General features: G+C 36.3%; 1 protein-coding gene and 1 non-coding gene across 2 annotated transcripts; both read right to left on the bottom strand.

The window, feature by feature from the left end:
• Nucleotides 1–232: 232 nt before the first annotated feature.
• On the bottom strand, nucleotides 233–14,525 carry LOC139723525 (protein phosphatase 1 regulatory subunit 36-like). Its single transcript, XM_071634763.1, has 16 exons — nucleotides 14,496–14,525; nucleotides 14,112–14,179; nucleotides 12,393–12,476; nucleotides 10,815–10,948; nucleotides 9,419–9,485; nucleotides 8,441–8,539; nucleotides 7,654–7,794; nucleotides 7,354–7,396; nucleotides 6,240–6,322; nucleotides 5,609–5,752; nucleotides 4,390–4,419; nucleotides 3,840–3,929; nucleotides 1,984–2,046; nucleotides 1,421–1,525; nucleotides 610–653; nucleotides 233–300 (listed from the first exon to the last, which is right to left on the bottom strand). The coding sequence occupies exons 1-16, from the start codon at nucleotides 14,523–14,525 to the stop codon at nucleotides 233–235; spliced, it is 1,293 nt and encodes a 430-aa protein (XP_071490864.1).
• On the bottom strand, nucleotides 13,954–14,026 carry Trnav-uac (transfer RNA valine (anticodon UAC)). Its single transcript has one exon. It is a non-coding gene; the product is annotated as a tRNA-Val (tRNA).
• Nucleotides 14,526–14,922: the final 397 nt, after the last annotated feature.

Below are 14,922 nucleotides of genomic sequence, written 5' to 3'. Positions count from 1 at the left end.
TTCAGCTCAAATTCTTGCATGAGTAGTTTTTGTTTGCCTTTTTATTGCGATGGGGATGGAAAAAACACTTTAAAAAAGACAACAAGATAACACCACTTCACAATTACATGTACTATGGCATCAAAAACATCTTACAATGTATGTCAGAAAGCACAAAGGCATCTTTTGCCTGAAGAATAAGACTGCTTCAAATGAGTGGTTTCAGCAACAGGAGTTCAGGTAATAATATCTTCTAGTCTTCATCATCTGAAAAGACATCTGTGGCTTGAGAAACAGAGGTCAGCTGCCGGCTCACTCCAGCTTTAAAAATATAAAAGAGAGATATACCGATGAATTGACAGGAAACACTCTCTGGACCACAATTTAAAAAAATAAAGAACAACAGAAGGAGGAGGCCCACATAACAGTACACTTACTTATGCTCATAACTTTCAGTGCATATAGTCTCGCTGCAAAATTTGGCAATTTGCTGTAATTCTGCTCACTCGAACAATACGGTATTATAACTAGTGGAATCAGCCATCATGTACAATGTTGAGCCACTTTCTATCAAAACAGAAATTATTTTACCAAGCTACTCTGGCTGGAGCTATTTATTAGTATACCCACCTTGCAAAGGCGTCGTCTTCGTTGGTGTACCAGCAAAACCAGCACTGTAATAATGATAAAAGACAAGACAAACCCAGAAATTTGTCAAATTTTGTGTGTAAGCTGTGAGAAACAGATGTTGCAGGCTTGCTCTAAACTGACATACAGCGTACTAATATTATCGAGTCAATACACTCTAGTGCTCGACTAGATAATGTAATCACACTTTGAAAATAATCTCACCTATACATTTCTAGGTGCATAGCTTATTTTTCAGCTCAAAGCACAGCATTAAAATTTTGCAAAGAACCACTGTGCAGAGACTCCAACTTCCCCGCTTTCGACGGGAGATCTCCCGCCGAAAGCCCATTTTTGCAGGATCTTCCGTCCTCCCGCTGGAGATTCAATTTCTCCCGCTTGAAATGATTTCTTACTTAATTTCAATGTATGTTGAAAAATAAGTCTTAGATAGCACGAGAGAGCATCTAGAACCCTAGACCGCAAGGAACTTCGTGCTCGTATTGTGCGCTTTGCGCACAACAAGTTGGAGTCTCCCGTTTGATAGGGGTCTCAGGCGGTAGAATCTCCAGATCAGAAGGTGCTTCGGGTTGGAGTCTCTGACTGTGATCATTAGTATTTACACATATAGTAATCACAGATGTTATCAAAACTCCTTATGCATTGTCTTTCATACATTCTTGCTACACAGAACTCAACAGAACCATTCACTGTATGGAATTCCAGATATTTTGGTTGCATGCGAGGTACCTATATGCACCCTTGTGCTGGAGTGTACTAAGAAGTGTGGCAAGAGGATACTATCTATACTCACTCCCGCTTTGACTGATCCTCTTCTGCCTCCTCATCTTGCTCGGACCCAACAGGGGCAAGCGTCTGAGGGTTGAACTGGTTCAGTGGCTCTCCAATGATGCCGATACTGCAAGATGAAATGAGACAGGCAAAACGAAATCAATCATCAATAAAAGCGTTATTCCCATAACGATGCATAATCACTGATGTACTTTGTTTTCTTTTCAGAACTATCTCTTCCTCCCTTTTTATTGCTGCATTTTTGACAAACAAAGTTTGGGCATTCCCATTCCTATTTCTACAAAGTCTTCAAGGTGTATATGTGCAATTCCTAATAATATAAAAATATAATAAGAATGCAACAAAAAAATCAACAATCTACTCTCTCTCTCTCTCTCTCTCTCTCTCTCTCTCTCTCTCTCTCTCTCTCTCTTGTTTAGCATTGAAAATGCAAAGATCAAAAATTGGGATGCATACTTGTGCAGCAGTATACACAGTCAACATCAGGCAAGAAAATGACAGACAGATCAGTATGGTTTTTTTTTTAATGTATGAAGATATGTCATCTAGATTATTTTCACTTACTTTTTCTTGAAAAATGCTGGTTTGCCCCTGGGTTGAAGTGATTCTGCTGGCACTGATTGGTTTCTGCACAAACAAGCAAGACAAGAGATTAATGTTATGGTAACATTTCTTTGAGACTTGCTTCTATCTGAATCATATCCAGATAGAAAAAGAAGGAACATTTAGCACAGCATGAGCACTGCACATAACTGCAAAAGTGGTACTCTGTTTTATGAGACTTGAATGATGAAGGGGTGGGAGGAGGGGAGGGGGGAGGGGGATGACAATTGTACAAAGTGTCTTAAAAATCACTTCACTGCATCCAAAGGTAGAGTATGCAGATGTGACAGAGGAGGTTAGCAAAAATTCATTCAGTCATGACAATTCTAGTACTCCCAAGTGGTTTTCTCCCAAGACCAGGCATCATATCGTCTGTTGAGAATGAGAAGGGCGTTAAGTTGTCTCGAACACTATGGGTTTTGTGAGAACTTAACGCCCTTATCATTCTCAACCGACGATATCTGCATTTTGTGACAGAAATGACATCTACAAACCCACACCAACCCCCCCCCAAAAAAAAAAATAACAAAATAACAAAATAAAAATCCATAATTTCAACTTTTGTCACACATCAGGATGCTTCACACTTAATTGTTCAGTCTAAGATTGAATAAGAAATATCACAAAACAACATATGAAGGAAACAAGGCAAGTGCCATAATGTGTCTCGCCCATTCACGTACAAGAAATTGTACGCGAATGGGATATAACGGATAAAAAAAGAGATATAACAGATAAAAAGAGATATAAAGGAGTAAAAACTTATGACAAAAAAGAAACGTGCCATAAAAACTTAACATTGAGCCCTTAAAGTTCGTTGACCCATGCCTGTGACGTTTGACCTTGTGGTGACCATCCACTCCCCAAGAGACATCTACCATCCAATTTTGGATCAAACGGACCTATGGATCAAAAGTTATGACCCATACTAGAAACGCGCCATTAACACTTAACATTGGACTCTAAAAGTTCGTTGACCCATGCTTGTGACCATTGACCTTGTGGTGACCATCCACTCCCCAAGGGACATCTACCATCCAAGTTTAGTCACAAATGGAGTTATGGATCAAAAGTTATGACCCATAATAGAAACGCGCCATGAAAACTTAACATTGGGGTCTAAAAGTTTGTTGACCCCTGCCTGTGACCTTTGACCTTGTGGTGATCATCCACTCCCCAAGGGACATCTACCATCCAAGTTTGGTAACAAACAGACCTATGGATCTACAGTTATGACCCATAATAGAAACGTGCCATAAAAACTTAACATTGGGCTCTAAAAGTTTGTTGACCCATGCTTGTGACCTTTGACCTTGTGGTGACCATCCACTCCCCAAGAGACATCTACCATCCAAGTTTGGTCACAAATGGAGTGGATCAAAAGTTATGACCCATAATAGAAACGCGCCATAAAAACTTAACATTGGGCTCTAAAAGTTTGTTGACCCCTGCCTGTGACCTTTGCCCTTGTGGTGACCATCCACTCCCCAAGGGACATCTACCATCCAAGTTTGGTAACAAACGGACCTATGGATCAAAAGTTATTTTCCATGTACCATCCAAGTTTGGTAACAAACGGACCTATGGATCAAAAGTTTTTTACTCCTTTATATCTCTTTTTATCTGTTATATCTCTTTTTTCATCCGTTATATCCCATTCACGTACAATTTCTTGTACGTGAATTGGCGAGACACATTATGGCACTTGCCTTGTTTCCTTAATATGTTGTTTTGTGATATTTCTTATTCAATCTTAGACCGTTTCATTTGACAAGAAGTACACTGTTACTTTCCATTACAGTCTTTCTGTTACTCACCCTGAGGAATCTAGTGTCAGCTTCCCAAACAACCACTCATTTGCCTCCTTGGGTGTAGGCAGTACGGATTTCAGCACTGGAGACCTGGTTCTGAAACATATACAAGTAAAATTCACAACACTGCAGCATTAACACATGAATGGAAAGAACCTGCATATGATATCCCATCATACATCTGAAATTTCGCTCTACACTTTAATCTATTTGCATGATAGCATGCCAGTCAAACTGCTATTTCAGGTATACCAAATTCTTTATGCCAAATATATTCAATGCAGTAAGAGAAGTTGCTACACATAAGTAATAAAGAAACAATGCCAAGTTTGAAAAACTTCTCAAAAAGCAGGCACACATCTCGCAATAAATATTCTTCATGTTACTATCATATCATATAGAATCTGATGAAAAAAAAACCCAGGAATAAATCTTGGTAAAGAACTTCTGCAAGACTGTCTTGATAAGTTACATTTATATTTCATTTCATGTCATTTCAAAACAATTCCACAACATCATCATATGACAGACTGTTGAAAGGTTGTTGATCACTTACTTGACTATGCTTGTAATTGAGGGCCTGTCTCTGTTGAAGGAATACAAAGTCATCAAGTTAGTTTACTTCAACATTCTCTGGCCTATACAAACAGAGGTTAACATTCTGATCAGGTGCAGCATAATCAACTTAAATTTAACACAGACAATATACATATAATATGATAGACACTAGTTAAGAAATACATCAGTAAATGTGCACAAACTACATAGTGCACTACTTCTGCCATTTTCCTCTTTTTGAAAAAATATATAAAGTTTCACGGAATTTGACGGAAAGCTTAATAACATCAAATTATTCTGAACTAAGATATGTATTCAGTTAAAGCTGGTTTATTTTTGGTTGAGACCTAACTTCAGGTTTCTATATAGCATTTTTTTTTGTGTGTGTGTGTGTGTGTGTGTGAGATAATGAGAAACTTCTTATGAAATGCCAATAGGGGATATAATTCTAAGGGGAATTCAACGTTTATTTGATGAAAATTAGTTTTATTTTGAATGGCTGAGGTATTCAAAACAGAGCGATTCTAATAAAAGGTGAGACCCGCCTTTTATTAATCGCTTTGTTTTACTTTGTTTTGGGGGATGTCTCAGCCATTCCAAAAACGATTTTTATCATATCATACACTTTGAATTCCTTTTACAATGGCTTGCTCTGTAATATTCCATAAGTGGTTTCTTGGTATCTTGCAAAAAGTTAAAAGCCAAAACCTCATCTCCACTAATACTACATCATCCCTTTAAGCACTGATGGCCACATTTTGTCTAGTTTTTATTTTGTTTTTGTTCTCTTTTATGTGTGAGTGTGTATATAGTGTTTAAAAGGAATGTCAGTATTGTGATCATGTACTAAGATTTTATATAGGTATCCGCCTTTAAACATGTACCACTTCAGAGGTAACATTCAATTGTGCATAGAAACATCTACACACTTTTACCAAACACTTTTGACTTTGCGCATCTGAATGCTATTTGTAAAATGAATCCTGCAAACAACAAGCCAATGTGACATTGACTGACAGAAAACTTCGGATTAATGCTTCGCTTCGAGATTCATCAAATAAAAGTACCTTTCACTGAGTGTACATATGTCATCAACTAACAAAGCATACTTGCTGATTCAGTTGTCCACATTTGAAGGCATTCATACACACTCATACACAAGCACACAGCATCCACTGACCTTCATCACATAATGTAATAAATAGCCACTTTGATACCTGTTGATTCTTCTCCTTTCTGCTGGAGTGATGCTTGGGGTAAATGTGAACATGTCCCTGGCCAATTCCTCATCATTTTCATTGTCTTCCTCGGGGGAATTCTTTATCCTCAGTGCTGGGTTGAAGACATCTGACCGCAATACCCTAGTTCGTCACATGGGGAGAGAAAATAATAGAAACGTTAATGGTTAAATGCGTCTATGTATTCAAGAAATATTCTAGAAAATAAGACATAAAAACAAAACAAACACAGGACCAAAATGTAGATTCGTAGAAGTAATGGCATGAACACTGATATTTCAAAAGTCACATCATCCTGAAGAGAAATTATTCAAAAGCATATGTCAAATCAAATCGAAATGGAGAAATGATCTGCATATTTTTTACATTAACCAATGTAAGAGTAAAAACACAACAATAAAATCGATAAAAGCATAAAATAATGGATTCAATTAAAGATACATCTAAGCTCTACCTACAGGATATTGTTCTTCTGAAAGGATTAGAAAAAAGAAATCATTCTACACAGAAAACATCACATTAAAAGGAAAAAAAAAAAAAACCTGCACCATTATCACATCCACCTCACATTGCTTGACAATAAATTTGTGACGTTGTAAAATCAGCTCACCTCCCGAGTTCTTTGTTAATGAGGTCGTGATCTTTTCTGCGGAAAACCAGCCAGACGAGATAAACACAGAACTTGTACAATGTCTGAAAAAAGGTCGGATAAGCAAAGAAAAAAAAATCAAACATTTCTCTGGTATGGTGGAATGAAATTTTCTTATCACCTGCAGAAAATTTACCTCATTCAAATAACTTGGAACACAGAATATTCAAGAAAATAATACTACTCATCAAATGACACCTAAAGAGCACACAGCACCATGATGACAATGAATTATAACTTACAGTCAGATCATTATTCAATCAATTCAATTACAATCGGACTTTCTGCAATGATAACCTTAAAAGTAGTGAATCAATCAAACTGCAATTTTAGGGTATGAAACTTAACTTATTACTACATCCTGAAGAAAACCTCACTTGATTTGCTTCAGTATCCACAGACAAATGGGGATCTTTGTAAAGCACGTCAGAAGTCCCTTCCCTCTAAGTTTTGTAAAGGAGACACCTTATCCATTCTGTTCATTGCACACCTTACAAATACCAACTTGTTCACTGCGTTCTCTGACAAGAATCTCTTGAAAAAGTGACTACTTGTTTCATTTCAACTAAAGAAATGAGAAATGAATTACATCAAAAAGGATGCAAATTTCTGAGTTTTGCAAACATTAGTGAGATGTGAAAATGAATAATTAAGAAAGATATGAAATTGTTAACTCATTGAAGACTGGATTGAGGTCTTCCTTTTTGACTTTTTCTTTTCTTTTTCTCTTTTGTTTTCATCAAGATGATCATTGCCCTGTTAGTTGTGAACAAAACATTTTCATTCATATGGATGCCAGGAGCATCCAAGTGCTAAACTTGGGAGAAATGGACCCATTACATGTACAGTATTACTAAGATCCACATTTCTTCATAACCACTGAACCAAATTGAATGGGGTTTCCTGCAAGATGTACATGACAAGTTATAGTTTCATACCCTGAAACAGCACTTAGATTGTTTGAATATTTTTAAAGTTATCAATGCAAAAAGTCTGACTGTAATTTTTTTTTTTTTGGACATACTGTATATTTTTGATTAGCTGACTACAGAAAATTATAGCATTTATGACTCACCTCGTATATCTCTCTGTCTTTGTATGTTGAAGACTGCCTTTTACTGCAAATGGGGATGAAATGTGTGTAAGACTTTAAATCTACATCATACCGAGATCATTATAAACTTTGGGTTATGGCTGATTTGTCTGCTTTATATTTCTTATAGCTTTGCTTCAAGATTGTGGATTGTATTTCAATGGAATCATAATGTAGTTAATTTTTGACATAAGATATCATCATATGGACACAGATTATCCCTTACAGCAACATTCTACAGACTGGACACAATGCTACTAGATCCCTGGTTCATATACATACTTGCCACTACCCATGTGATGATGTTCCTGCAGGCCCAAACCAAGGATGAGAATGCAGTAACTTTGTGCAAGATGCCTCTTAGCAACATCCATGCGTTCTGTGATTTCTGCCATGGCCTCCTGCTCAGCAGCACTTGGCTCCCTACATCACAAGAAAGTGCAATCGTATAAATCATATGAAATATGCAAGCATACCACCAACATTTGAAAAATACATGTAGTACAGTAATAATAATTTCTTTACGAATACAGAGAATGTAGGAAAGTGGACTGAATTACGCTGTGTATGTAAAACAAAATCTGAAGATTATACCTTAGGTACAATCTATTATACATAATTCTTTATAGAACCAAGGGCAACACCAAACTATTATCAAATATTTGTAACATATTCTTGGCAATGATGCAGGGTCCTACATCTCACAAGTTTATCTCTCATATCCTTTAGATATATTTGATTTGAAGGGATACCGGCATGGACAGACAAATAAGGAGAAATTTCCTTATAACAGGTAACCATCATGGATTTTCAATGATAAAAATCCTGCTGTAAAAAGGCTTAGTTTTTGGATAAACTTAACTATAAACACACTGACAGAGCAACAAACTCTCCTTTACGTTTTCATTCACTTTGCACTTGACTGAATTTCATCTTCGCATCGAACCTGTCATGGCATAATATGGTAAGGTCACTAAAGTATTTGATTTTGAGCTATTTTAACAATTAAGCACATGATGATCCAAATGATACTTTTCCAAGATCTATGGAAACACATTTAAAAACTTACGTTGTCATTTGCTTTGGTTTCTTCTCCAAGGTAAGTTTGTCAAAATAGCTGGCAAAATAGTTCAGCAGACCAATCAGGAACTCATCAAATTGTCCAAGCCTTATGAAAGAAAGGCATTAAAAGATTATGTATTGGAATTTGAGGAAAACATCACAAAAACAAACAGTAGAAATGAGGAAATGTTAAATAAAAATACTAGTCTTGAAACACAGTGACTCAAATGCAATACAAATCCTCTTTTTTTGCAAATGATGCAACTTGGCAACTTGCTTTCACAAGTTAAATGGAGTCAATATGAAAGACTATGCAGGCACATTACCTAAAACATGTCTTCTCATACAGTGACTTTCCATTAATTGGAAAACAGTGACTCACACGCAATGCACACAATTTGCAAATGCAAAGCGGTTTTCTATTTTTTAGTAGAGAGTCACAGATAGACTATGACTTTATTTTGTCTCATTCTTAAAGTCATACTGTTATATCAACACAGATTCTTGGGGTAACCTACCGTAAGGCATGCACACACCATGTACACTTCTAAAAGCATGGAAGTTTAGAAACAAACCTAATACAATTAGGATTACCTTGGATCTTGAAAACTTTTGGGAAACACAAAACTTGGATTACAGGCAAAATAAAAAAAAGAGAGCATTAAAAAAATCCTATATATTTGGTACACTAATTTTAGAAAAACACACTACTTGAAAGCAGATAAATAGAGAAATGGTATCATTTTACTCTATTCCATTATGCCTGCACAATCTAAATTGGTTTATCATGAGAGATATGCAAGCACATCACCAAATGAAATGTCTTAATTCCTCATACACTGACTTTCTAAAGTTTTTCTGCATAATTTCAATACCACATCATTATAGATCTAGGATGTATATTTAATCTGCTTGGCAGATCTTTGGATCTATACAGAATATCTGCAGTTCAAGCAAGGTTACTGTAATCTGCTCCCATACTTACTCATACAAGCACATCTCAAAGGAGTCAGTTGGGAAATTCACTTCATTTAACATGAAGAGAGCAACAGCTGAAACAAAACAGAACATAATAGCTATACATCAACGGATAGCAATGATTATGTCTACAAAGGCATTGAATTATATATTCATTTATCATTGCTCAATCATTCTAATTAAATGCACTGCTTTTTTCTCTCATAGTTCAGGAAATGCAGAATTTGAAGTAATTAGAGAGTGCAAGTTATTTTGTAAAAATGGTATTGACTTTGTGATTTGAAAAGGGAAGATAACTAAGAGCATGAGAAGTCAGTGCTGACAAATCTCTTACAGCAGGCAGAAAGGCTGATGAACACTTACATCTAATTGACTCAAAAAGGAATAAAATCAATTCACATTGCAAGTTATTACTAGTGAGAAAAAAAAAATGATAGTGAAAATTTGCCAACACATTACAGTACAGCAAATCTATAAGCACTGTTCCTCTGGGATCAGAGATTTCATATGAACACTTGGCCACTGTCCATCTTCTACTTTCACGTAAAAAAAAAAACAAAAAAAAAACATATGCAGTTGAGACATTGGCAAACTTTGTGGACTTCATGTAGTCTTCATAAGTCCATTCAGTGAGACATACTGGGTGATTTCAAGTGCGGTGCTAGTGCTAGTGCTAGCTCCCAAATAACTGCGTTAAATCGAGCTCCAACAACGGCGGTCAGATTAACGAAGTGATACCGATCAAAATTATCTATCCCAACACCGAGGTGCTAGCATAGCACCACCGCGCAGTCCGCGAGAATTGTGCGACGAAAAAATTGTTGCGCGTGACTACAGGCAAATATTACAAGATGCAGCCATGACTGCTTAGTTTTGGACACATAATGAGGAAGACTGATTAAAATACCACAAATTTCATCTCTTCTCGAAATCACAATTACCTTAATTTTGCTCTTATGCTCAGATTTATATAGCCATGTTGAGAGTGTTTGTGTACGTTACGTGGGCGACCACTGCATTAGCATTTAGACTTTGCACGTAAAACGTGCATCTTATAATGGAAGTGAATGCAGGTTTCGCACAGCAACGCTAACACCAGCACCGAACTTGAAATGACGAAAATGATAATCCCTAGGGGCTAGTGTTAGTCAATAGGGAAAAAGAACGTAAATCGCTAACACAAACGGCGGAGCTCGGTTCAGCAGACGACATTCAACACCGAGCCCAGCACCAGCAACCGGACATACATCATAATTTTGAGGTCAACTCCCAACACCGACGTGATTTCAAGTTCGGTTTTATCGCCGGTGCTAGTGCTGAGATAGCACTAGCACTAGCACTAGCACCGAATCTGAAATCACCCACTGTGCATCCATCACTATACTTGTTTGGCTAAAACTTACATTTGACTCTCTGCAAAGTGACCGAGGTCTCCTTCTCTGCCTTGTTGGACCTGGCTGACCTTGCTCCTATACCGCCTCCCTGAATGCCTTTAGTCCCTCCTTGACCCTTCCCATCAAATTTGTTTGGTGTTGCCCTGGATTTGGAGAGAATTTTAAGAATTATAAAAACAAGCAACTCATGGTGCATGAAACCACAGCAGAAAACATCTAGTATGTATGGCTCACTGAACTGAATTTTCATATAGCAGCTCTAACTATGGCGTGAAAGGGTTTTTTTGTTTGGTTTTTTTGTTTGGTTTTTTTTTTGCTTGTTTGTTTGTTGTCGTTTTTTAGACATCCATACTAATAGTTTGTATGTTGAATTTCATTCTCATTCAAGAACCAGGTATGTTGTTATAAATATTTTTGTTCACCTGCCCTTCTGGGAAGTTAGAGATGACTCTCAAGTGCCATCATGTTTAGAAGAGACACTCACATCAATTAACATACTCTTGGTTATAATAGTCACAGAATTATCATTGATCCTTTATTTCCCCAGATATGATTTCCACCTGTTTCAAATCAAAAGTTAACTTCTAATCTTATATTAGTTAACCGACATTTGATCAAATAAAGACCAGGCACTGTCAACCTTACGCTATCTTTGGAAGTTTATAACTCTTTGTGTACTCTGACAGTAAATTCCTTTCCACCTGCAGCAATCCTTTTATTTATATAGCACAATAGTTCCTACAGCAAAGTCACCCCTGCAAAAGAGAATCTTGAGAAACTACGTATTAAGGTCACACATCCTTTTGATAAATGTCACAAAACTTTGCATGGTTGAAGAATAATGTCTCCCTACATTGTGTATGATACAATTGTACCTTACAGCAAGACACCACAGAGATTTTTAAAAAGAAATGAAAAACAAACCTGATATCACTTGAGAATAAATCCCCCTTTTGTATCAAGAAAAATGGTTTGAATTTTGCAAGGTCCGCATAAATTCACTTGAAATCTGCGGTACTGTTTCCCCCTTTGTCATCAAGAAGTTTCCAATTTCTATTATTTTGAGGAAAGGTCTGAACTACCTACCACTCAATGTACCAGCTTAATTATGAAAGGAATCTGATTTTCAAGGTTGCATAAGGGACAAATGAACTTTAAAGGCATAATTTACCATTTGCGGATGATACAAAAACCCAGCATTAGAGCTTCAAAAGAGTTTTAAAATGTGAGTCAGGAATATCAACAACCAATGTAAAAATTTGAACCAGTATAATCGGTGTTAAGTACACTGTATTGTTAAATGTACAAAATGTGAACAATAGTTATAATAAAAATGTTTTCAGACTAAACCGTCTACAGTTATGGTTTAGTGAGAAAATTGTGATATCTCCTCATATCTTACACTTTATTTAAAAAAATTTTTGTGATACAACTGGCCTACACATATGCATCAAATGTGATATCTTCAACATTTTTTAAATCACCGCTCCCAAAGGTAAACAGGACCTTTAAGATACAACAGCTCATTGTAAAAGTTCCACAGATAAGTCTCTAATCTCCTTGTTATATTTTATACATTGTACTTACCTATCCTTCTTGCTTGTATCTCCAAACACATGAGTTTTCTTCCTCTGATTCTTCTTATCTTTTGGATCTATGGGCTGTGTTGCACTGCCACAGAATTATAGAAAGAAAACAAAAAACTAACATGACAGCAACTACATTAATCACTGTGAAAGTGCTGGTACATCTGTATAAGTGCACTATTACCATAATGAACATGGTTATCACAAAATTCTTGTAAAAATGGAAAAATGGAAGCAATCTGGGGTCCCTTAAAATCTTTGAATAACTGCCTGCTCGGCTGTATTTTCTTTTTTAAATATATGACGAAAGAAAACTGCCAGTCCTGAGGACTTCATTATAATGGGAGTGGCCTGTATACTTCTTCTTTCTTCTTCTTCTTCTATACCATGGACATTACTACATCAAATGATTGCATGATAAAGATATCTTCTATTAGCCATTCCATAATAACAACTGTATGACTTGAATGAAATGAGTCATTATTACAACACGACATGAAATTGTGTATTATTTGCAATAAATGATTCAAATCCAATGAATCTGAAAAATGAACCTGTCAGACTTAAGTTCTTTTCTTATGATTCAGAATGACATTAGTTGGAAGCAATCTGGGGTCCCTCTATATTGTAACTATAACAATGTAAAAAATGTGCAGCAATGCAATGAAACACATAAAAATGAATTCCATTTAATCAGATATCTACCTTTTCTTTCCATGTTTTAAAACAATCTCACTCTCATGGTTCAACCACATATAATGCATTGTAGGTGAAACTGAAGTTCATGTCACACATATCCTCGGCAAAACATGTAACTTGTAAAGGCAAAAAAAAAAATGAAAATAAAACAAAATCTGGCCTCGTATACTATATATCCATATTCCGATATTTCACTATTAGGAATTTAATAACTTATACGTTAGTCATAGATAGAATAAAAACATAGAATCTTGTACAGTCACTACTGATATTATGAACAATATGAAATCAATATAACTGATAGTGATAACAATGTAATTATTGCTTGCATAATTTTCATAAATCATGTTACTATTTGAATAGTATCATTATCATCATTACTACAGGTTTTCCCGGCCAATTTCATTGTTTTGTCATTCAATTTCATATTTGAAGTATTCATTTCTATCAAATACGCTCATGCAATGAGCGTATTTGATAATATTTTGTCATTATTTATACTATTACTAGATCTCTTCTATTCAGTACTAGTTATATTGCTATTTGAATAGTACTGCTACGTACTGCTAATATCATTGCTATCCTCATCATTACTACATATACGTGGCTATCACTTTATAGTATTCTACTAGCTAAACCTGGTTTTCATTATTTTGAAAGAAAAAAAAGGAAAATAAATAATTTTCTTAATTATGGATGTTCAATTCTAAATGCACTGCTGTACAAAAGTATAAACACACAGGCGAGTATTGAGAGGTTATTTTCTAAGAATACTGTTAATGTTGTGGAACATCTTTTTTTTTTTTCTTTTCCTTTTTTTTTTCTTTCTTATAAATGTAAATAAAATGACGGCAAAAACATTTTGTCTTCGCCCGGGTTCGAACCGGGGACCTTCTGCGTGTAAAGCAGACGTGATAACCACTACACCACGAAGGCATTCCTGCCGCTCACAATGCTTGCATGATATATATACGCAGTACAGAAGTTCGCCTTCGCTACGAATAATCGACCCAAAACAAACCTTGGTTGAAATTCCAAGCTGTTGGTTTCTTCCTTCCAGAACCATTTGCCTGCGGCAGCGATTGATGCCTGAAATAAACAATGAAACAATTCACGAAACTATAATATGAGCTTGTGACGAGAACAGACACATTTATTCCACTATTGGCAACTTCGATCACGAAGAAGACGCAGCTCGCAGCAGCAGCGCGCAGCGAGAGTAGCATAGTGCATCACACAGCACAGTGAGCACTAACATGCAATCGACAGGCGTGCAGCAGATGCTGAACTCGACTGCGGTCGCAGCGGGGCCGGGTGCGCTGCAGTGAGCTAACCGAACGCCAAATATGAAAGATAACACCTTCACAAATGAAACTAATTAACAAGCATTGTAATTGGAACTTACATCATCAGATATTGTAACAGTCTTTGCCATCTCCGTCCTGTTTTCCTACATACTCAGTTCATGAAAAAAATGATGAATGCTCACAACAGGTGACCGACTCGCAGTAAAATTTCGCTAAACGTTGTCATGGGGACTGTATAGGTCTTATCAATGAGGGCGGCAGATAGAGATTCTCTTTGATACACACGTACTGGGGTTACGGTTCTGGAGTTTTGTTGTGATGCTCCGTTTACCAGACAGCGTGTGTACTCACTAGTCAGTTTTTTACTTCATTCGTTTTCATATACACTGTAAAAATCGAGAGGCTGTTCAGCAATACCACTTTTGAAACAATTATTTGTTAAACAGACATCGAAAGAGAACATTGTCACATTTACATGATTACCAGTACCTCAGTAACAGGTCAAGGCAATTAAAAGTTTGTGAT

This window comes from Diadema antillarum, unplaced genomic scaffold, assembly GCF_040938485.1.
Source record: "Diadema antillarum isolate AM-2024a unplaced genomic scaffold, OU_Dant_1.0 scf00000192, whole genome shotgun sequence".
Taxonomy (NCBI): Eukaryota; Metazoa; Echinodermata; class Echinoidea; order Diadematoida; family Diadematidae; genus Diadema; species Diadema antillarum.
This window is presented reverse-complemented; position numbering and strand designations above follow the sequence as displayed.